The 21,506-nt window shown below is 43.2% G+C and overlaps 1 protein-coding gene across 7 annotated transcripts in view; it reads left to right on the top strand.

Annotated features, from left to right (window-relative positions):
• robo2 (roundabout, axon guidance receptor, homolog 2 (Drosophila)) overlaps window positions 1-21,506 on the top strand; it is a 166,664-nt gene that overhangs the window by 10,142 nt on the left and 135,016 nt on the right. For all 7 annotated transcript variants that reach the window (XM_062419712.1, XM_062419709.1, XM_062419711.1 and 4 more), the window contains exon 2: window positions 3,742-4,068. In XM_062419712.1, the coding sequence (XP_062275696.1) occupies window positions 3,742-4,068 (327 nt within the window). The remainder of the gene's footprint in view (window positions 1-3,741; window positions 4,069-21,506) is intronic.

Here is a 21,506-nt window from a genome sequence, read left to right as displayed (position 1 = left end):
TACCATTGAATAATGACTGAATACATAAGCTTAAGCAACAAAAATATTGTTTATTTTTGTTCAAGTCAAACAGACCAGTGCAATTTTTGCCATTAAGTGTAGCAATAGCATATTTAGAAATATAGTACATTTCAGAAATTAGCTAGCTACCACACTAGCGTCCACGCTAGCTGCTATATGTTTTGCATTGAGGTGATACTTGAGGCTCGATGTGCGGCGGTGATATGTGAATTCCTTGTTGCATAGCTTGCACACAACCATGCTCTTATCCACACTTCCATCCGTTCGTTTTTTGTAACAAAATTTGCCATCCACGGGGCCAACCAAAGCGGTCTCATCAGCTACTTTGTTCTTGTTCACTGTGGTTTGTTGTTGTCTGAACTACGCTAGTTGGTGCTCCAGTATAATCGGTCCGCCTGCCTGAAACTCATCCAATGAGAAACGTTCCGCGGTGCAAAAATAAGTGTGATTAAAATGCGTAAATTTTTTTAACGTCGTTTTTTTTAAAGTCCCGGCCCTAAATACAATATTTTAAAAAAAACAATACAATAATAAAAAATGTTTGGAATTAAGAAAAAAGACTATTATACAGTAGGAAAGCAGGCTTCAATACTGCATATTTCTTGGATAGAAGCGTTTTTCAGTCAAGCCGACATAAGTAGACTTAAAGAAAAGGCAGGAAAGAATCAGCTTCTGGTTCAGTAATCCCTCTCTGATTTCATTCTCTGTCTGTGTGCTTGTTTGTTTGTTCTATGGTTCCTGCTTTCCTCCAGGAGTGGATGACTGCACAGCAATGGTGAAAAGTAATGGTGGTGTTATTGCAGACAGGGGGAAACACAGCATTTTGATTGGAGCGTGTGCCCTGAGACCCAGTGAAGTGCACTCGCCTCAGCTCAGAGAGCACTTGATTGCACAGCACCAATGATCGCATTAAAAGGGCAACAGAAAGCCCATTTACCATAAAGAGAGTGAGAAAGGGGGCCCAATAGGAAGCTGGAAATTGACTCTTACTTCTGTGAGGAGTTTGGTCTGATGGCTGGGCAGTGGGGAAATAAATTAGATTTTTTATGTGATCTCCCTGGACTGCGTACATTTAGGGACATCACCAGGGCAGGACAGCCACATGAGGGCACATTAAAAACACACACGCTGGTACAAACATTTTGTTTTTGTGCTTATAAAAGGGAAGTTTCCTGAACAACAGGCAAGGTTTACATGTTAAGGTTATCAAGGATTAAGATCAATGTGCCGCTTTTAAACATATTACATAGCATATGGGTGTGCTTTTAACCTTTTCTACCTCTGCACCTGACTGCCTCCACTCAGGAAGGACACTGAACAGTCACGTCTAGCCCCGTGTGCACTCAGCTCAGCTTTTTCTGGCAGTGAAAGGACAATTGTAGAGGCATCTGCTGTGTTCATTTCCACGGGAAAGAGGAGAGCAGATGGGGACTCAAGGTTTAAGTGATTAGAAGGCAGTAGATTGGAATACAAATTGGATTTAAAGAAATTAGACTGATATAAATCAAATGGAGTCACCGCAGTTTAGTGCTGTGCATGCACATTGGTCTTAGTGGAAAGACACCACAGGGTTTGTGGATTATGAAGGAAGCAGATGCTCCAATGAGATAAGAATAAATGTGCGTTTGACACTCCATCTGAGGGAGATGGGGGTCTCCATGTCCGTCCTTTATCTTGCCCTCCATTTATCAATGTCGCGGTGTTAATTACTGCTTCATTTATTAAGTCACTTACTGCCAGAATACAAACTTGCCCTTCTGCCCCTGCTTTGACAGGAAAACTGGCTGCTGGCTAGGTTACAGTTACCTACCACTGGTGAAAGGGATTGGGTAAAAGTGCTATTAGCATATTGCCGGTTCTTGTTCCACCACCAAAAATACATCTACAGTTTTCCACACAATATTAATGAGATTAGATTGTGCACTATAGTAGCAGGATATCGCCACCCCCCCTCTTCTACACGGCCCTGTCTGTGGCCCCACTTAGAGCAAGACACTAGGCCTGATCACTAATCAATGAAGGGGAAATGGGGGGAATTAGCCCGAATTAGGAAGAAGAGAGAACAGACCTTCTGTTCAGGGGCCAACATGCCACTATCTGATGCCTGATCCCTGTTAAGACAAATGGCAGACTAGTGTAGATTTCCACACAATGAAAACATACATTTGCATGTGCACACACACAACCAACACTCAGAGTCTTTGAAGTTAATTGTTGTGCTGATGTATGGGTTTCTACCTGCGCCTGTCCTTTTGCCCGCAGACTTTTGGGCAGGAAAGACCGGGGTACAGCTTGTCCCAGCTTCCCCTGGGAGATTCAAATGTAAGGGGTAGTGGAACATGTGCATACCCAGCCAAACAAAGAGCTGGAACCTCCACTGTTCTGCCCTCATCCTACGCTGAAATTAGCTGTTACACAGGCACAAAGGGCTATATGGTACACTGCTCTTCTGTACGGCAGGCATCATCCTATTACCCAACTCTACTGCCCCGGGGTAGGGCACAGTCGTCAACTCAGCTCAATCACATGCACACCTGCAACAACTAATTTTAAGACAAAGAGGCCAGCACTCAATTAAATACAACACTGACTGGTTAAAGTTCAGCTGCCAACTGAATCAGTCATTGATGGGGTACTGAATGTGGTTCAAAAGAAAGACGATATGGCTGTTGGAAAAAGTTTGCCTTATTCCCTGTTCCTTTTACTGGCTTGGACTGTTTGATGCTGGATCAAACTGTTTGATTGTTGCCTGGTTTCTCAGGGCCTCTGTGATGTAAATGTGCGTATGTCTGGCCTACAGCATCTTATCTCCATGGTTAAGACCTGGTGACAGAAGCACATAGCGCTCTGACTTGGGGAGCATTATCTTAGCTGCCAGACTCCCAGAGCTCACCAACTGCAAGCCCTAATAAAAAAGTGGGCCAAGGTTTTCAGCCACAGGGGATTAGCATTTAACATGAGTCTGGACCCCAGCATAAATATCCACATAACATGTGCACTTCTTCAACAGTGGACTCAACAGTTTTACTTGTTTGCACCCCACTGAAAGCCAAATATATAATTTGTGTGTGTATAGTTCAGATGTAAGCTGTCTGTACGCCTCCATTCATTGGTTACCCATGGGTCCAATTACCCACAAGCCCTTGCTTATAGGGTGGGGAAGAGCAGATGGCTGCTTTCTGACTAGCCTGAAATGTTGATTAAAGGGTCCAGTATATGTTTTTACATGCTTCTAACCCAAGACAAACTATTAGCTACGGTCATCCGTCCATTTTCTGCTGCTTTTCCAGGTCAAGGCAGCAGTGGAAGCCAGCAAAGGAAAGGATTCATGTTAGTTTTAGTCTTCTGATGAAAATATAGATTTGTTTGTCATATTTTAGTGGACTGCTGGCTCTTTTTGCAGTTTTTCATAGCATTTTTTGTTGCTGCGTTTTCATTGATCCCTTTAAATTTACATTACATTTTGTCAAAATGTTCTCATAAAAGCTTTTCAATTAGTTATTAATTTTACTATATATTGTTTAGTGAAGTTCATGGATAAAAGGTTACCAACAAATATTTTTCCTCATAGTTTTTGATGATGAAGTGAACATCAGATTCACATCCTGTACCTGTTTGTTTTTCTTGAGGTCTTGTTTATTAAAATATTGAACTGAAACCATGCTTTAAGTCTGTAAGCTGTTCCTCTATGATTAAATGCATCTCTTCTGTTTCCTCCAGGATCCCGTCTGCGCCAGGAGGACTCCCCACCCCGGATTGTGGAGCACCCCTCTGACCTGATTGTATCCAAAGGGGAGCCCGCCACTCTCAACTGTAAAGCAGAGGGGCGGCCAACTCCAACAGTGGAGTGGTACAAGGATGGAGAGCGAGTGGAAACGGACAAAGATGACACACGTTCTCATCGCATGCTGCTGCCCAGTGGCTCGCTTTTCTTCTTACGCATCGTTCATGGACGACGGAGCAAACCGGATGAGGGAGCCTATGTTTGCGTGGCCCGCAACTACCTGGGAGAAGCTGTCAGCCGCAACGCATCTTTGGAAGTAGCATGTGAGTCAAAACTCTATCATCTTTTTTCTTTATTTCCCCTCTTTCCTGTTTTGCTGAAATGATCTTGCTAATATAATTCAATAAGTAATTTGGCTGGATGAAGAAAAGTCTTGATCGCTGCTCCCAGGTGATGGAAGGACTGGATTTGCATTCTGCTCAGGATAATTGAAAGATAATATTTCCTGTCATCATTCAATCTTATTATTTTATTCTATTTATACATAATGGAAAATTACTTTGTCTTCACTAAAGGAAATAACAGTAAACAAATCAAGGATCGATTTGAAGCAACTGTAATTACTCTACTTGTAGAGACAATTTTGCTTTTGGTGTTCTCTATTTACAACCCCTATCATAATTTCCTGTATGTCTGAATGAGACATTTAAACTCAGCTGAGTTCTCACATATATGATATTGTTTGGTGGGATAATGAGTTTTTAAATCAAACACTTCAGATTCATTTTGTGTATTCTTAGCTCAAGGGAGTTTTATTGAAGTTGGCGGCAGATCATGGAGTTAGGCATAAAGCTACTTTCAAACTTCATGAGGGGGACATGTTTTCGTTGAAGTCATGGTGTCTCGTAGTTGGTGGGGGTAGAGCGACAGGCACAGATCAAAGTCCTGATGGAAATTTGACACAGGCTGACTGGACTGTGTTGGGAAACACTGACAGACAAAACCTGAGCTGTGGATCAAATTACCTTTGAAGATGAGTGCCCCTCTCTAGCAGGATCAGACTGGGCTTCCTATGGAGCGGATCCCAGGGACCCCAAGCTGCCCATAGGTTTGAGCAGAAAGTCATGTGTTGTTTTAACTGGTGGAACTATTGCTCTGTGTTTCAAACAAGAGCTATTTTCATGAGGCATAATCACACTGTAAGGGGCGTTTTTAGTGGTGGATGCTGACGGTTTTGGATGCTTCACTTGTTTTATGGGATTTAGTGTGGATATCTTATATTATGATAAGTGTGATTAACTTGTAGAGTTAGTTGTGATTAACACTATCTAATAATGTATCAGCTCTCATTTTCCTTGGTATCTACATCACACATAAAATGACTAAATCTCTTGCTAATTATGGTCTCATTTTTCACCTGATGGAACGGACCTGTAACTGGATTTCTAATTCAGAAAGGACAGTTGGTTTGTGATCCTCAGGAAATGGGCTCTATGTGTTGGAGAGGAGGGGTTGGTCTCTCTGATCCAGTCCCCTGCCTTCCCAAGGGTCTTCCACCAGCCCCCTGGTGCTAACTGCGTGACAGCCGCTTGATCTATCGATTGCTGTAAGAGGGCTCCTCCAGTCTAAATGAAAATTCATGAAAAATTGATGAAGTCTCTAGATTACTTTATTTTTCCCTTCTCACACCATTTCTTGTCCTTTCTTTTCAATACTGCCTCTGTACCTCCTTATGATTTGTTATATGGGTTGAGCAGCAGGGGGGGTTGAATAGAAGCATTGACTGCTTGAATGGCTTAAAGGTAAGAGGTGAGAGGTCATGAGGCTAGGAGAAGAGGGGATGAGGAATAGCCAGTATGGTGAAGAAATAAGAACACACATATGACAGGTATTATACTGGGTTTGAGACAGAGAGATTCAGACACTCCTCCGGAGACAAAACGAGTTGATGATGATGATGTCTGATGTGTCAATTCCATTTATAGGTAATCCTGTAGTGACCGTTTTGATCACATGAGACACTCTCAGTTTGAGAATGAAAGTGTTGATCTGACTGAGTGTGGGTGTGAGAGGTGGTTGTATTGATGGGTCAAGTGTAGTTTAGCAGGGTTAGCTACTATTTTACTTGATGGTGGAGGGACAGTGTATCTACATTTAATTAAACTAGAATATTTTTAATATAAAGTAATTGACTGCGGACAGATCAAAGCAAAGAAAGATGGAGGCGATCAGGGGGAAAGAGGACTAAAATATCGAGGAAGAATATTATATTAACAATGGCTTATTAAAAAATTAATGACAGCTAGTCCAAAGGATATTGAGCATAGACGTCCTGAAGCTGGTCTGCAGGATCAGTACTTGAACCAATTAAGTGTCTGGTTTAGGGCACCAAAATATTCATAAACAGCACTGCACTCATCTGACACAGTTCCCTTGTTATTTTGTCATTGTTCTGTACTCTGAATGCTCTCTCTCTCTCTCTCTCTCTCTCTCTCTCTCTCTCTCTCTCTCTCTCTCTCTCTCTCTCTCTCTCTCTCTCTCTCTCTCTCTATCTGGTTGCCTCTTTCTTGAATATATGATAATATGAGTCTGACTTTTGAATGTAGCAAATAGACCAAGTACTCAAAACCAAATCCCAAAGATGACGGAGGGCCCATGCCTTTTTTTATTTTTATGGGCCCTAGACTTTCTCAGTGTTCTCTTTCAGCCAGGTCTTCAGTGGGGGCTATAGAAGGGGGTGGGGTGCTAAATCCCTCTGCATTGGCTTACTGCAGTGATTAGCCTTATCAGCTCCTGACATCCGTCTAGTGATTGTAAAGCCAAAGCTAATCACCCAAGAAAAAGCACCATTTAAATATATATCCGTGTTGAACCGGATTCGCGTTTATGATATGTCACAACCCCCCCCCACACACACACGCACACTACCTCCCGCTCTGTCTCCCTTGTATTGAACACATCTCTGCCCCCCTTCCATTCACGAGGGGCTCAGCAAGACCCCGGTGAGATAATTGAATTGAATCTCTGAAACAGATTGAACTCAGTGTCGACCGAGCAGAGTTGCACTGCTGCATGCCGGACATCAAGCCGGGCAGCACTCACCACTCTCTCTGTCAGAAGAGGAAAGGTGGAGTAAAGAGGAAGAGGGGGAAGAGGCCTCTGAGAGGTGCCTTTGCATTATTAATAAGAGCCAGATTGGGGGGACTTGTGCCTTTGCTGTGCTTAGCCTTCCAACCGTGTTTCTTTTAAGTGTTATATGTTGAACACACATTGTTCACAAATGGATGGGCATGAGCATGAACTGCCTTGTGTTATCTAAGTCTGTGGTGCATGTGCAGAGTGTGAGGATAATGCTTAGACATCACTTTGCTGGATTTGGGAAGAGATTTCATTATAGCTGTTGTATACCTTTCTGCACTTCAGAAGATAGAGAACGTGTTGCCTAGAGGCTATCTGAGCAGTCTGTTTTGTAATCTCACTCCTCGTCCCATGCTCTCCAAAACTGACTGCAGGCCAGCTCCATGAGATGGATATGCCGCATATAAGAGGGGATGTGCCCCCTTTTCTCTTTTCAGTATAAACTAGGTCAATGGGCAGGTTCATAAATCATTGTGAAGCCTGTGTCAAAAATGCTAGCTGCAGCCATCGCTGAATAAATTGCTAGCACTGCGGATATCTGTGTATATGTAAGTGTGACAAGGCACTTGGGGCGATAGGATCCTAAGGAAAATGTTAATTAGCCCCACCTTCTCAGGTGGATAGGTAGCACGTGTACATAGTGCCCCAGATACAAGCATGTGGGGTGAACAGTTGCACTTTTAATTGAGTGTCGAAATGACTCAGACTGTCTGACGTGAATGTGGTTGTATGTGTGTTGGGTGTACATAATGTGCAATAGGCAGAGTTGGTAATCATCTGTGGGGATAGGCTTTAGAGACGAATGAGGACACAGAATCTTAAGGTGTAGATTTGTTTCCTTTGCTTCTGTGTTCAGTTTGTAACCTTTATAAATGCAAATGACACCGAAATGAAACAGATGTCTTGGGTTGGTTCTAAATGGTACTTGGAATGGGATTGGATGACTTTTAAAAAGGTCCTTTGATATCATCTAATGTACCACTTCTGCAATTAAGTGAATCGTTAGGTAGCATTTGGTGCTCGTACAACAAGGTAATTAGCAGGAAAATAGAGTTGGGAGAGGTGTGAGTAGTGAAGAGAGGAGGAGGGTACCAAGCTGTTCCTGTTGTGTCCAGCATGAGGGGAAGCTAATAAAGGGACAGGCCAGGAGGAGCAGGCCAGGTGGGGAGTCAGGCTGAGTTGCACTGCCGAGCCTTTCACAAGCTCATCTGGACTCATTATTCCATTTCAGAAATGAGAAAACGGAGTGACAAACGCACACAAACAACAGACACGCACACAAACACACACACTTGAACAACACCTGCCCTCACAAGTGTATAAACCCCGGTAGGCTGAGGTCTAATCTGCGCTGAAGTCCTTGAGAAATAATGAAGGGTAATGAAGGAAGCAGCAACAATGCAACCATTACACCACATTAATGATGCATGCTACAGTTAGGAAATAAAACAGTCTCAAAATCTGAGCACAGTTCAATTTGTATTTAAATATGTTTCACTCGTCTAGCACACCTCTGTGTTTCTGTTTGTTGATGTGTTGGGATGTGTAGAAAGCAGACCCACAGCTCTCTTAAAACAATTACAATTGTTTTCAGTTATTAAAGAAAAAACAAAATTTAAAAAGATCCCAAGACTCAATAATTCTCCAACATTATTATTTTGTTTGGCTTTTTGGGATAACACTCAATACCTATTAAAAAAAAAGCTAATTTTTTGTAACTGTAACATAAAGTTTGATCCAGCTCATTAGAATTTGCTATCAAGAAAATGTAATTCCAATGGCTATTGTCATTGTTTCATTACCTAGCATTATCTTGCTGAACAGGTTTGGTGCAGGAAGTGACATGACAGAGGAATAGCCAAAAGTATGGATGCAGAAAAGGTGGAAATATTGTCCTGAAATAAGAGAGGTTGTGAGAGCAGGCAAGGGTGTGAAAGTTATCTGCCTCTGATAAACTGTAAAAGAAGAAAAAAGAACTGATTAAATGTATCAGCTGTGTGTCTATGCAGCTGGAATTTGCTGACTTATGTAAAGAGGTGTTGTTTATATTTTGGGATTCACACACACTCACTCACACACACACACACACACACACACACACACACACACACACACACACACACACACACACACACACACACACACACACACACACACACACACACACACACACAAACACACACACACACACACACTACAAACAACTACCACACAGTTTGCTCCAGTCATGTACAGTAGCATGTAGATTGCTCTTATCTCATTCATCGGCCACAGATGGCCACAGTAAATGAGGAGTTGCCGCCACAACCCAGCTGCTGCTGCTGCTGCAATGTTTGGAAAGAGACTGTCCTTCAGAGATATTTGTAAAGTATATTCTCACATTGAGATAAATCATAGGAGCACAATGCAGTCACTACCAGCACTCTGACCTTTCACTGTCACACACACAAACTAACTTGTTCACACACATATGATATGTCCTGAGACTGCACTTTTACTATCCTCAGCGGGCCTTGTGTACCAGCTCTGACCTCCTCGACTCCACCAAGGGAAATAAACTGTCTGTGTCACCTTCTTACCTTCAGAGGAAGCGAGTGTGGTGCTGGAGATGGGAAAATATGGCTGAAGAATGACAGGAATAATGGAATAGTGCAGAAAGAGCTGAGGGGAAAATGGAGTGTGGGTGGGTGGAGGATGGTGGCAAAGAGATAGAGCATTTAATGACATCCAAGTTTGGGATGAACTTTGACCATCTTTCTCAACCGTGTATCAGTCTTTTTCTCTCCCTCTTTCTCCTACTTTCCACCTCTCCACTTCCACCACTGTTTCACCTTCGAGTATATAAACCAGATTAAGCGAGTGTGTGGCGCTCCTTCATGGATGCCACGGCCCATCAGGAGAAGAGTGAGCTGTCAAGCGAAGACTGCTGAGCCAGCCACTTCTCACGCCCATTAGTGCCCGGCAAGATGAAGCACCCGTCGCACCGGGTTTTGTTGTGTTTCTTTTATACACCCTACTCTCGCTCCTTCACACTCTCTCTCCCTCTTTCTCTCTTTATAGTGACACTGTTATTGATGGCCTCTCCACTGTGACAATGCACGTCTATTGCTTTGTCTCTCCTGCCTGTTTGTGTTTTGCCTCTTCTCTCCTCGTTCTCCTTGCCCCTCCAAACCCCATTCGTCTCATCAACCTTGCCTCACACTGTGGGTGCTCGCTCTGGCGTCACTAAAAAAAAAGAATTTTTGCATTAATACCGGGTCCTTAAATTGTACAAGCATGGCAGCATTGTTGTAAAAAGTGAGCACCTTCAGACAAGTATGTTCCAATACTTACCCTTACTAGCTGCTGCTTTTACTCTCATCTGACTGTTTGAGATTTAGACTGAGCTGTAAATTATTGATCTGTCTGCAGGCTGATTATTGATCAACTTTAAAACACAGACTGCCTCACAGGCTTCTGCTTTCATGGTTGGGTTGCATTTTGATTTCTGTTTTAATATTGATTTATTGTCGTAATTTATTCAAAGCCTTAGCAGCTCGCACTTTTTTTGGTAAGCAGATTTATTTTTGATGATCGTTAAAATATTGTCTGCACAAATCCCCTTTTGCATCAGTCTGTGTGTTGATAACCTAACACATGAGGTTTTCAGCTCTTAAGTCTATTTTAAATTGTTACACAGGTGTGCTATTTACCAGAATTTAGATGAATAAGTCTGATACCACTCTATTCTCTGACAGGTGGGTGAAGGGACTAGTGAGTGATAATAATATTAATCGAAAAATGTGACCCTGAGTGAAATCCCTATAGACCGCTGCATTCTGAGGGTGGCTTGCCATTGAGTCCAGTCGGGATTGGATCCTCTGACCCCTGAAGAACCCTTTGCCCTCTCCTATCCACCCCAGATCTCTGTCAAACCATAATTCCTTAACCCAGCGTTCCCCTACGATGAATGTGTCCCTGTAGTGACTGACCTCCCCCACCCACCTACCTCTCTCTCTCCGAGACCCTCCGAGACTACCAGAGATGGTAATCCATCATATGGAGCAGGGGAGAACGTGACAGTGTTGAGGGCTGAAGTTCAGGCACTAGCTGATATGCGTTTGAATCGAATGTCGCTGGAATTGATTCACCCTCTGGTGTGTGGAATGGTGTGTTATTTCTGCACTGATGTTCCTGGTTCAAATGCCCGTTATTCTCGGTTACTTTCACACACCCTAAACACACATTCATTCACACGCATACATGCCTTTGCGCAACACTGCAAGGTGGACCTGCTTGGGATTGATCTTGTGAAAGGGTCAGGACTCAGCCAGACCCACGATTTATTTTGGGTTACGACTGTCACACTGCACACTGGCACTCTGATGGATTTGTCTTGCTGGAAGCTGTTGTGCACAATTGCACACAAACGCTCAAGCACACACAGAAATGCTTTAGGTAAATGTTTTTTTGGCTGTTTTAGTTGTGCAATTATGAAGAACAGTTCCTCTTTAAAGAAGCCCTTTGGGAACACAGGAGACACAGCATTAGATTCTGAACTGAACTGTGTGGATGGGGAGGAAGTAGGGAACTAGGGAAATGGAGGAGGGGAATACATGTTATATAAACTGCCAACTGACCCCATGAAGTTAAGAGCTCATAGTATTCACCTTTACCAGCCTTGTGGTTTTGAGAAAAATGTTAGCAGAGTTATAGTGGGTCTGGATGTGTTATGACTTGGTGATCTCTTGATGGCGTAGACAGATATTATGTTTGGCTTGGATTGCATTTGCTGTAAGGGACACCTATCAGCCACCAGAGCCCTCAACAGCTGCACACCAGAGTTGAAACATGATCATCCAGTCTCTGCTGTCTCCCTCTCTCTGTCCCTCTCTCTCCTCTACTCTGTCGCTCTCTTTCCTCTTTCCCCTTTTCCACTCCCTCCTTCTCTCATTTCCTTTCCTGCTGTTTGAAAGTGATACTCAAAGCATTTTGATCACTTTCAAAAGTAAAGGGAGACAAGATCAAATGTTTAAGTGTGTGGTTACTAAGACAGCTGTGGTTCCATTCTGTTTTATAGCCTGACCTTCACATGACTGCGCCGCTGCATCCATCGGGCATATCAGAAGAGGAAGTTAGGTGGCTGCTGTGTCTAGTTGAAGATGACCTTGTGTGTTGTGGAGTTAATGGCTTCCCATTTTGATGTGGAGTGTGTCCTAACTGCTGCCTCTGCCTGTTAGACTGCTCTGGGATCAGTCCCAGGCATGGCCAAGGTGGAGGAAGGGACACAGAGCTTTTGTGTTTGCTTACCAGCAACCAGTGCTCTGCTGGAGCCACCTCCTCCACTCCCTTGAGATATAAACGTCAATGGTTCTCAGCTTCAGGGACAGAAGAAGACTTGTGATTTCATAGAGGGGAAGCTGGCTACCTCAGCTATGTGTAATGTAGTGTGACCAGGTGCAGGGAGATGACATCACATGGTGAATGAGACTGGGAGCTGTGGTATGTGTGACCACCTGCTTCTGCAGCTGGGAAGATGATTAGCAGCTAGCCAGGCTGATTATTAACCAGCCAGAAACTCATCCAGCCAAAAGGACAGACAGACAAGCAGGCAGTCAGACAGGCAGGCAGGCAGCCAGGCAGGCAGAAAGACGGACCAGGACACTGACAGACATCACATATTGCCAGATATGAGCCTGCACATTGGTTGGCACAGTAGAGACCAGACAGACTCGCCCAGACCACTTAAGCACTAGCATGGCCATAGGCCAACTGAATAGAAATCAGAAAACCCTATTCAAATGCTAAGCAGAATCTTATCTCAGTGCCTCTTGCTGGCCCTCATGCTCTACACTGTCCAGGGCAAAGCTATTAACGAACATGCAGGTGCCTCCCATATTTGTCTGTGATTTAGTGTGTATTAGGAATGGTGTATAGTTAGTTGTCTGTATGTTTCACTTTACTTTCTGTTTTCACTGAGAAGGAAGAGTTATTGAGAAGAGATATCTTGGAAGTAAAATTCTAAGAAATCTATTGTATTGTTTGTGTGTTTTCAATGATTATAATTGATGCATTAGTCTAAACTCCATAATGCCTTACACAACAGTACCCACCACCCAGTGAGACAGAAATGAAGGCAGTGAATCATCTTAAGGCAGTTATGATTGCAGGGATTTGTCTTGGATCCACCGAGATCTCGTTCCACAGGAAATGAAATCTAACGACACTGAGTGATCACCAAGGGGTGTTTGTCTAACTGATGAGTGCGCTCATTTGACTCCATTGATCTTTAAAAGCCATTAACGCTCTCCTGTTTCATGCACAAATCAGATTTCAACACACAGGATTTACACATAAGCACATGCCTGAACCCATACACAGATGCATACACAACAGCATGCACAAACACATACTGTCACACACTCCAAATGGCCTCTGTCGTCCAACTAGCACAGTGAACATTTGCCAGTGTGTGGCCTAAATGACACAGTAGGGGAAAAATGAACCCCAAGACACCACGTTGTAATGGAGCTGAAAGGAACAGCTTAATTGGCCAACATAAGCCATACCTAGACATTAACTGTGAAATTTACATGTTAGCTTTTTTCTCATCTTTCTTTCAAAGGTCCCTGTGGTGTTCATGTGGAACAGACACATGAATTACACTTCAGACACTTCATGAATATCGATTTGGCTGCTGTTGCTATGCAGGAGGTTATGGAAAATCATATTATTCAAAATATGTGGAGTGGGACACATCTGCAATTAGTCAGTTGTTCGTTTATGCAACTAGGGTGTTATTAGTGTAATTGCTTATTTTTGGTAATTTGTTTATTGACACTCACACACACCCACAACCTCACTATAAAAATTAGAGACAATAATGCACAATAATATCGGCATGTCACACTTATCAGCTGATAAAGCCTTAAAATGAAATATTAGCATCGGCCAGAAGTGAATATTTCTGCTGATATGATTCGTCACCTTCTGCTCCTCCACCTGGCTGTGCTTCCCTCCATGGACTGTTTCACTCTGATGGTCCCAGTGCTTCATCTGCAGGCTCCACCTCACTCAGCTGCCAGACATACCCGCTTCTTCTTCCCACTTTAACCTGAATAACAAACCGGATGTTGGTACTTCAGTTGAAACAGTCCACAAAGGAGCTGCTGTGTTTGGCTGCACAGATAGGAAACATCCCAGCTCACAGGATGTCCCACTCTGTTTGGGAAAACTTCTTCTTCTTTTTGGTTTATAGTGGCGGTTGGCAACCAGCATATAAGGTGCCTTACCGCCATCTTCTGCTTTGGAATGTTGACCAGAGATTAAATCCTACCCCTTAATCCATTAACTCTTCTGCTAGACCCACTTGACAGGTTCATTAAAGTTTTAATGCTGAGCTCTTGAAGATGTGTACGTATATTGGCATCTGCAGTCAGCCAAAATGGGTTAGAACATATCTGCATATCAGCAAAAAATTCAGTATCACACATCCCTCATAAAAACATATTGAACATCATAAATTAACTATAATTTAGAAATATTATGGACACATTGTTTTCATCATCCCTAAATATCTAATTTTACATATAAACCCTTGGAGGTGCAACAATTAATCACTTAGCCAATTAGTAGATTGACAGAAAAATATCAGCAACCATTCCGTTAATCAAATAATTGTTTTAGTATCTTTTCAAGCAAAAATGGTAAAAATGATCAGGTCCCAGCTTCTCAAAAGTGAATATTTCTCAGATTTCTTTCTTTTTTTAATGCAAAGTAAGCCTAATATATTTGTGTTTTGGACTTTTCAGATGAAAAAAATATGTTTAAAGACATCACCTTGGTGTTTTTCAAAGTATGCTGACATTTTATAGATTAATCAAGACAATTCTGTAAATTGATTGACAATGAAAATAATCACTAGTTACAGCCCTCAACACACTATCAAACTTAAAATGCTGAATATAACAATATGCTGCATTGCTCCTCTTATCAGATTTTTTGACTCCAAGCAGAGGGGAGTTGTCCCTGTGATTTAGCTCCATTCACAGCAGTTCAGGGGGTTGATGGGCCGGTTGCACCTTCAGTTCCAGATATGCTGACCTTTGGTCAACTCTGGATATGACCTCTGACTGATCGTCGATTGACCATCATATGACCCTGAGGCTTGAGAAGACAGCTACATTTGGCAGTCTGGAGAGCATCTCTAGCATACACTGCTAATACAGTTACACTAGTGTTATTGGGAGATGTATGAAAGGAGAAATAGCCGGGGAAGGCAGGGTTATTCCTGTGTCAGAGGAAGAAAAGCACAGATAATTCAATTACAGGCTAAGGGATATGATCATCTGTCAGCTTATTCATTCTTATAGTACTCAAGTTTGTTGTTACTGCATTAACCTCAAAACTAGATTGCTGCCGGTTTCAACTCATTACCTGCTTTATGACAAATTGAGCCCAAATTGGTATTCTGACATCTATAAACCTTTACTCTCTTTTATTTACTGTGCACCTTATCATTTTACACAACAAAAGACCTTTTCTGCTTTGTCAGGCATTCTGTGAAACTAAACCTTACACAATCCTTCTACATTTGCTGAGTGCTGGACAAGATTCTGTTATCTCTCCTCGGCATCTTCCCTCTCTTCAACCCCCATCCCTCCTCCATTTCTCCCTTACCCCCTAAATTGCTGTTCCCTAACTGGCTGTAGATGATAACAATTTCAGTCCAGCCGCCAAACCGCCCACCCCCACCCCCATTTTTGCTATGCAAAATCAAATAGTAACCTAGTGACTGACTGCTAATAAATTTAACAGAATCTCTTATAAACCTTAATGAGTAACTTGACTCGATAAAGGATGTTGATGAGGAGAAGAGACAGCACAGTGATTGGGAATGAAAGGCGGGGGGAGGGGTTATCATTCATCTCAAAATCACTCAACGGTGCCAACTGGGGTGTTGATTGTCATAAATATTCTTGGACCTTGTATTTTCACCCACATGCCCCACCCCCACCTCTCCCAGCAAGAGCATCTCACCTCTCCTGACTGTATCCATGTGCCAGCAGCACCACCCTTAGTCCTCTGTCTCTGCCTGTCCCTTTTCTCATACGCAGCAGGGGGATGGTTGGCCCAAGAATATGGCATCATTAACTTTCTTGAGTGGCAGACGTTAGACGTGAGGAGGGCTGTTTCTGTCCCACCCCCCCACTGGGTGTCCCTCAACCCCCATCACTCCTCCCTGTCATCCTCGATCTCCACATTTCTTGCTCCCTCTCCCCCAAACAGCCATCTACAGATTCAGTGCACTTGATGCTCAGTCAAGGGTGAATGAGAGGCTGCATATCCAATTTCTGCATTATAGTTGTGGTACATGATGACATTTTAGTGCACAGTTTGCGTTCAGTGTATACATGTTTGTATGTGATTGTGGGGGTAGGTTTGTGTACGTAAATATGACTCTCTTGAAATGTATCAAATCGTTGTGACTCCGGCTCTTCCTAAAAGTGTCAGGAGTTTTTGTTGTAACCACCAATGTGGCACGTGCTGCTGAAATCCCTGTGGTGCGACGCCCTGTCTCATTAATCACAAGCCATGCGCTATAGCCCTGACAACCCACAACCTGGTGGCCTACCACCTCCCCTCATGTATATTGGGAAGGCACTACGCCATTATCTGCTTACAAGAAGAAGGCAACACAGTGATGGCAGCTGCCAGTGGTCATTTGAGCCTACCCCCACTTTTTCAAATGAAGCTCCTCACTCCACATGTTCCCCACCAAGCTTTTTGGCCTTCCATCGTCTCGGGTTCACAAGTTTTGAACTGAAGGGGCAAAGGTCAGTGGATTTGCCAAGTCGTCACGGCAACTCTCAAAAACATCAGATGTCAAGAGAGTTGGCCGACCATGACGGAGGCAGGCAGAGAGCTCTGCTTGGCTTGCCACCTCCTTCTGGAGAGCAGGGGAAACATGACGTAAGGGGGAGATCAGTCTTTTTGTTAAGCATAGTCTCTCCCTCTTTCTTGGCTTCGGTTTGTGGATGATGGGGGTTGTGGTAGAGGGGTATTTAAGCGTTCATGGGGGTAGTGTTAAAGGTTTTTTGAGGTCCGAGTCAGTCTTGTACTGTGGGGTGCTGGGGCTCAGAACAGCGCTGTGGTCTAGTTGTGTCATGAGCATGTAGCTGAGCTGTCACTTGTCTCTAATTGGCTTAGATCAGCCCACAAGAGGCTCAAAGCTCACTGACCCACCCTCTCTCTCTTTCTCTGCGTGTGTCTCTCTACCCATCTCTCATTAGCTTTTTTTCCTTTGCCAAGCAAAGACAATGGTGTCCACATGGTCCTCTTTGTTTGATCCAAAATCTCTCCTCAGGCTTGTCAGTTTATCTGTATATGTCATGTTATGAGGCTAAATCCATGCGAAGAGCAGGCTACTAGAATTATGAGGGGGATGCACAGGGCAGCCTGGTCCAATCCTGATTGGAGACCTAATTGATCTAGGCCCTGGGGTCGTCACAGGGTCAATACATGGACTGATGATAACATGGTTCATCTTTAGGGAATAAACCTATTGCGAAATGCCATTATACATCATATCAATCCAAACTACGATTCATATCACTCGTCTCTACCCTTACAGGTAAAGATGCGTCCAGCACCTCATTTACCAACGCTGCAATTAGTCAGCCATTCTGAATCCCGCCATAGTGGGTGTTCCTTCTTGGGCAGTCTAGGATTTATGATGTGCTACAAGGGTTCAGGGAATGACCCTCCAGCGTGCATCCCTGATGATGTTCTAATTGGATGGGGTGACCTTTCTTCACTGTAATTTGGAAGTGTCCTTGGTCCTTGGGGGTGGTCACAGATTAAAAAGCAGCAGGGGTGGGCTGATTGATGTGTGCTGTGGTTGTGGATGGACAGTGACAGGTATAGGGACAGTAACATATGAGTCCACAGCTGTTGAATAGGAAGGGATGTACAGACTTATACATGGGAGGTGGCTCCACCCAGGCTGACTGATTGCTACCTTCTGGCCCATCATCCCTTGTAATAGCTGCAAAGCCTGTGCCTGCTATGGCAGAGAGGTGGGGGAGGTGGAATTTATGCATTTGTTTATACATTAGGGGTGTGCCATATAGTACAATTCATAAAAATATTGAATACCTTTAATGGAATAAAATCTTAGTCATATCATGATATTGAAAATATTTCAGTGTGTTAACATATTCATGCCATGACTTGCACCAGCAACAAGAATCTAAAAGCAAAAGTAACTTGTTCTGCAGTGAAGGAGTTCCCAAATAGGGAGCGATTTTGGCAGTGTGGAAGTGCTTTGATAACAATAACCCTCAGAGGCAAATAGCAGAGACGCTACATCACACAGTAAAAGCAACATTTAATCATTTAGGCATTTAATAACTTAACTGATCATAGTAAAGACGCATCAGGATCTGCCCGATTGAGCTTTGGTGATAACAAGTGATTGATCACATTGGATTTTCACTTCTTGGTTATTAATCAAAGTGGTTCATTGTAATGTCTACTATACTCAAATGAGGATGTTTGAGGAAAAAAATACACACAAACATATACAGCACATACACATGCAGTCATGAATATCATTATAACAACAATACTCTGCAATATTATTATTTTTGTGGATATAAATGCAGCATAGATGGTTGATATTTGTGGTATAAATACTGTGTGTGTGTGTGTGTGTGTGTGTGTGTGTGTGTGTGTGTGTGTGTGTGTGTGTGTGTGTGTATGTGTGTCTGAGTGTTTATCCCTGATTTTGGCTGTTATTTTGCTTCACATTCGTGTACAGGACTGTCACTGTGCTCACAAAGCTCAAAGCATATATTTATTTATTTGCATCAATATGAAATTTTCCTTGCTTTTCTTTGTAGCCAGAATGAGTTGAAGTGTGGTGAATGGGCTTGTTTTGGTGCATTGACTGGTGGATCCTATTTTGATGGGGTATGAAGCTGGAACTAATTCCTGCATATTTATTTGGCTTGGTCTAAGCAAGCTAAGCACTAACCCTACTTAATATTCCAAGGCTTGCTAATAGGAACAGTCTATTGGTGACAGAAACCCCCCTCACAGTTTTTTGCAAGACTTTGAGTGGAAAAATTCCCATTCAAATAAGCATATAGAGCATTTGTTGATTTAAGGTGTTTGAATTTGCTTTTCAAGCTGTCTTTTGTTGTTTTATGTGATGTAGTTCCAAGTTAATTATGAAAGCCACACTGAAATGCTGAGAGGATAGTTGCTATTTAATGGATGCATTATCTTGACTTGAATGTTGTAATTAAACATGTACAGAGTGTGTGCTGTGACTGTATGCACTTCCTATATGTCAGGTGCTCACACTGACTTTCTAAACATGTTCACAAGTGTCCATGTATCTCTTATTGATACAGTCACCCAAGCATCCCACCTCAGTTAAATCCTTCATCTATAGTCTTCCTGGATCCTGGATCCTGTGTGAAATGATAAAAGAGCACCAGGAGGAAAGAGAGCCTCATCCCTTTCCCCTGGCCATCTCCTCCAGGCTCGAGGTGCTTTTGTTATGGACGGCATCTGAAAATATCAGCTTTAACAACCTGAGCAAATACCCATGAAAAGGCTTGCGAAGGGAGGGTCTTTAACCTTCTGTAGAACAGGTGTGTTTTATAGCACTGTATTTCTCCTTTGGACTTTGCTGTACGCTCCCACGTTTGTGTGAGCGTGTGTGTGTATTTCTTAGAGGCTGAAGCTTCACTGTAGCGGTGAGCCAGCCCCAGCAGGAGGGCCGCAGTCAACCGTCAACCTCTTGCCATGTGAGAGCTGCAGGGAGCAGGCTAACGAGGTGTCCAGGCAGCTGACGGCTTTGTCCTGCCGCCTGCGAGTGACGATGGCACAAAGAGTGTCCTGCAGAGAGTCCTGTCTGTTCTTTGTGTCTGCCTTTCTCCTCTGCCCAGCACTTTGGTCTACAAAAGGAGGCCGTGCGAGGCAGCATTATGGCATCAGGTGGATGAGGTGCTGTGCCTGTCCCCCATTTCCCTCCCTCCCATCCATCCCCTTCCAGACCATAAAAAAGGCATACACTAGCATCTAGCTTTAAATTTGTGCCTCTTGCAGTTGGTATTCTCCTGTGCTACTTTCACTGAAGCATTGGCAAATAACTATCATTTTATTAGCTTCCCCAACCTATTTCCCTGTTCCATCTTGTCTGTATTTCCTCCCCTTTTCTGTCACATTATGCTGAAGTGAATGATGATCTGGAGGGCAAGCAGCTCTCTGTCATGTGTTTGCTGCTTGTATTTGCTCAGTCTCCCATTTTCCTCTCTTTGCTCTCCTCTCTAATTCATGAACTGCTACACTTGAGTGGGCCTAGCTCCTATTAAAACCAGCATAGTGCCTGTGTTTGTCCTGGCTTTTCCTGCTCCACAGGAAGCTCATCTAGAGCCCTCGCCAGTTAATGCCACTGCAGGGGGTGAGCAAGAAACATGGACACCTCTGTGGATCCTCTGCCTACTGGAGGGAGAGGTTTGATGCTTCTTTTAAAAGGCCAAAGTCATTTGTCTTTGTTGTTTTCTGTCTCCCAGGGATTGTTTAGAGAGAGAAAGACAGTGAAAGAGATAAAGAGTGAAAGGGAGAGAAAGCAAGCAAGCCTTTCTCTCAGGAATCTCTTTGTAGATTTTGAAAATGTTTCTCATCTGGGCTATTGCACGAAAGCTGTGTTTTGCTGTGTTGTTCTATGTTCAGGGGCCTCTGATGAGCTTTTAGTTTTTTCTTCACTTAGCTCTTTTTAAACAACAGCTGCAGATTGTCTCACTATAACAGTTTAGCATATAAGATACAAACATTTTAACAAATATAACAATGATGCTTTTAACATTTTGAAATGGCCAACTTCTTAGCATTTTATACCGGTGTAAATCAAACTTAGCCAACACCACGTGTGTATGGTCCTGTAAACCTCCATCAATATTTAATCATTTGGACAGCAGGTCTGAATAATGGTCTTAAGATTTATGGTACCTCAGAGCAAAGACTGTGAGCTTTGATCATTCAACCTGGGTTACAGTCTTCTCGAATGGCCAGGCTGCATTTGCTCTGGTGAGTCAGCATCATGAGCTGAATATCCATATGGAAGCCAGACACGCTCCACTCATGTAGAAGCAGACACTGGTGCTAACAAAGAGTCCACACCGTAGGCATCAAACAGCGAATTCACATGGACAGCAAGGCGTCACTCCAATATTTTATATGTGAACACCACTTGCTGAGCTTAACCGCAGTCTTTCCATATTGTTAGAGTAATCGGATTTAAAACAGAGGAACACTGGGGCGGACAACTAAAAGAGATCCACAAAAATCACAGAAAGGTTAGGATGGAATCCCAAACGACTACAAATCCCTTCTCTGAAATCTCATTGTTTGGAAACCGTGAAACCGGATTCCTGTAACAAGTCTCTCTCTGATCAGTGGAGCCTAGGCCCAAAGGACTCAATTAGACCAGAACGGCCCTTTTTGACCAGGCCTTTATTTTGCCTCTTTTGCTCTCCTACCATGCTGTTAGCAGTGCAGTGGAGCTGTCTAATGCCCCAGACTGGGAGGATGGCCGTACGGCACACAGAGCAATCACATCACTCAGCCTTTG

This window comes from Scomber scombrus, chromosome 5 (genome assembly GCF_963691925.1).
Source record: "Scomber scombrus chromosome 5, fScoSco1.1, whole genome shotgun sequence".
NCBI classification, from domain to species: domain Eukaryota; kingdom Metazoa; phylum Chordata; class Actinopteri; order Scombriformes; family Scombridae; genus Scomber; species Scomber scombrus.
This window is presented reverse-complemented; position numbering and strand designations above follow the sequence as displayed.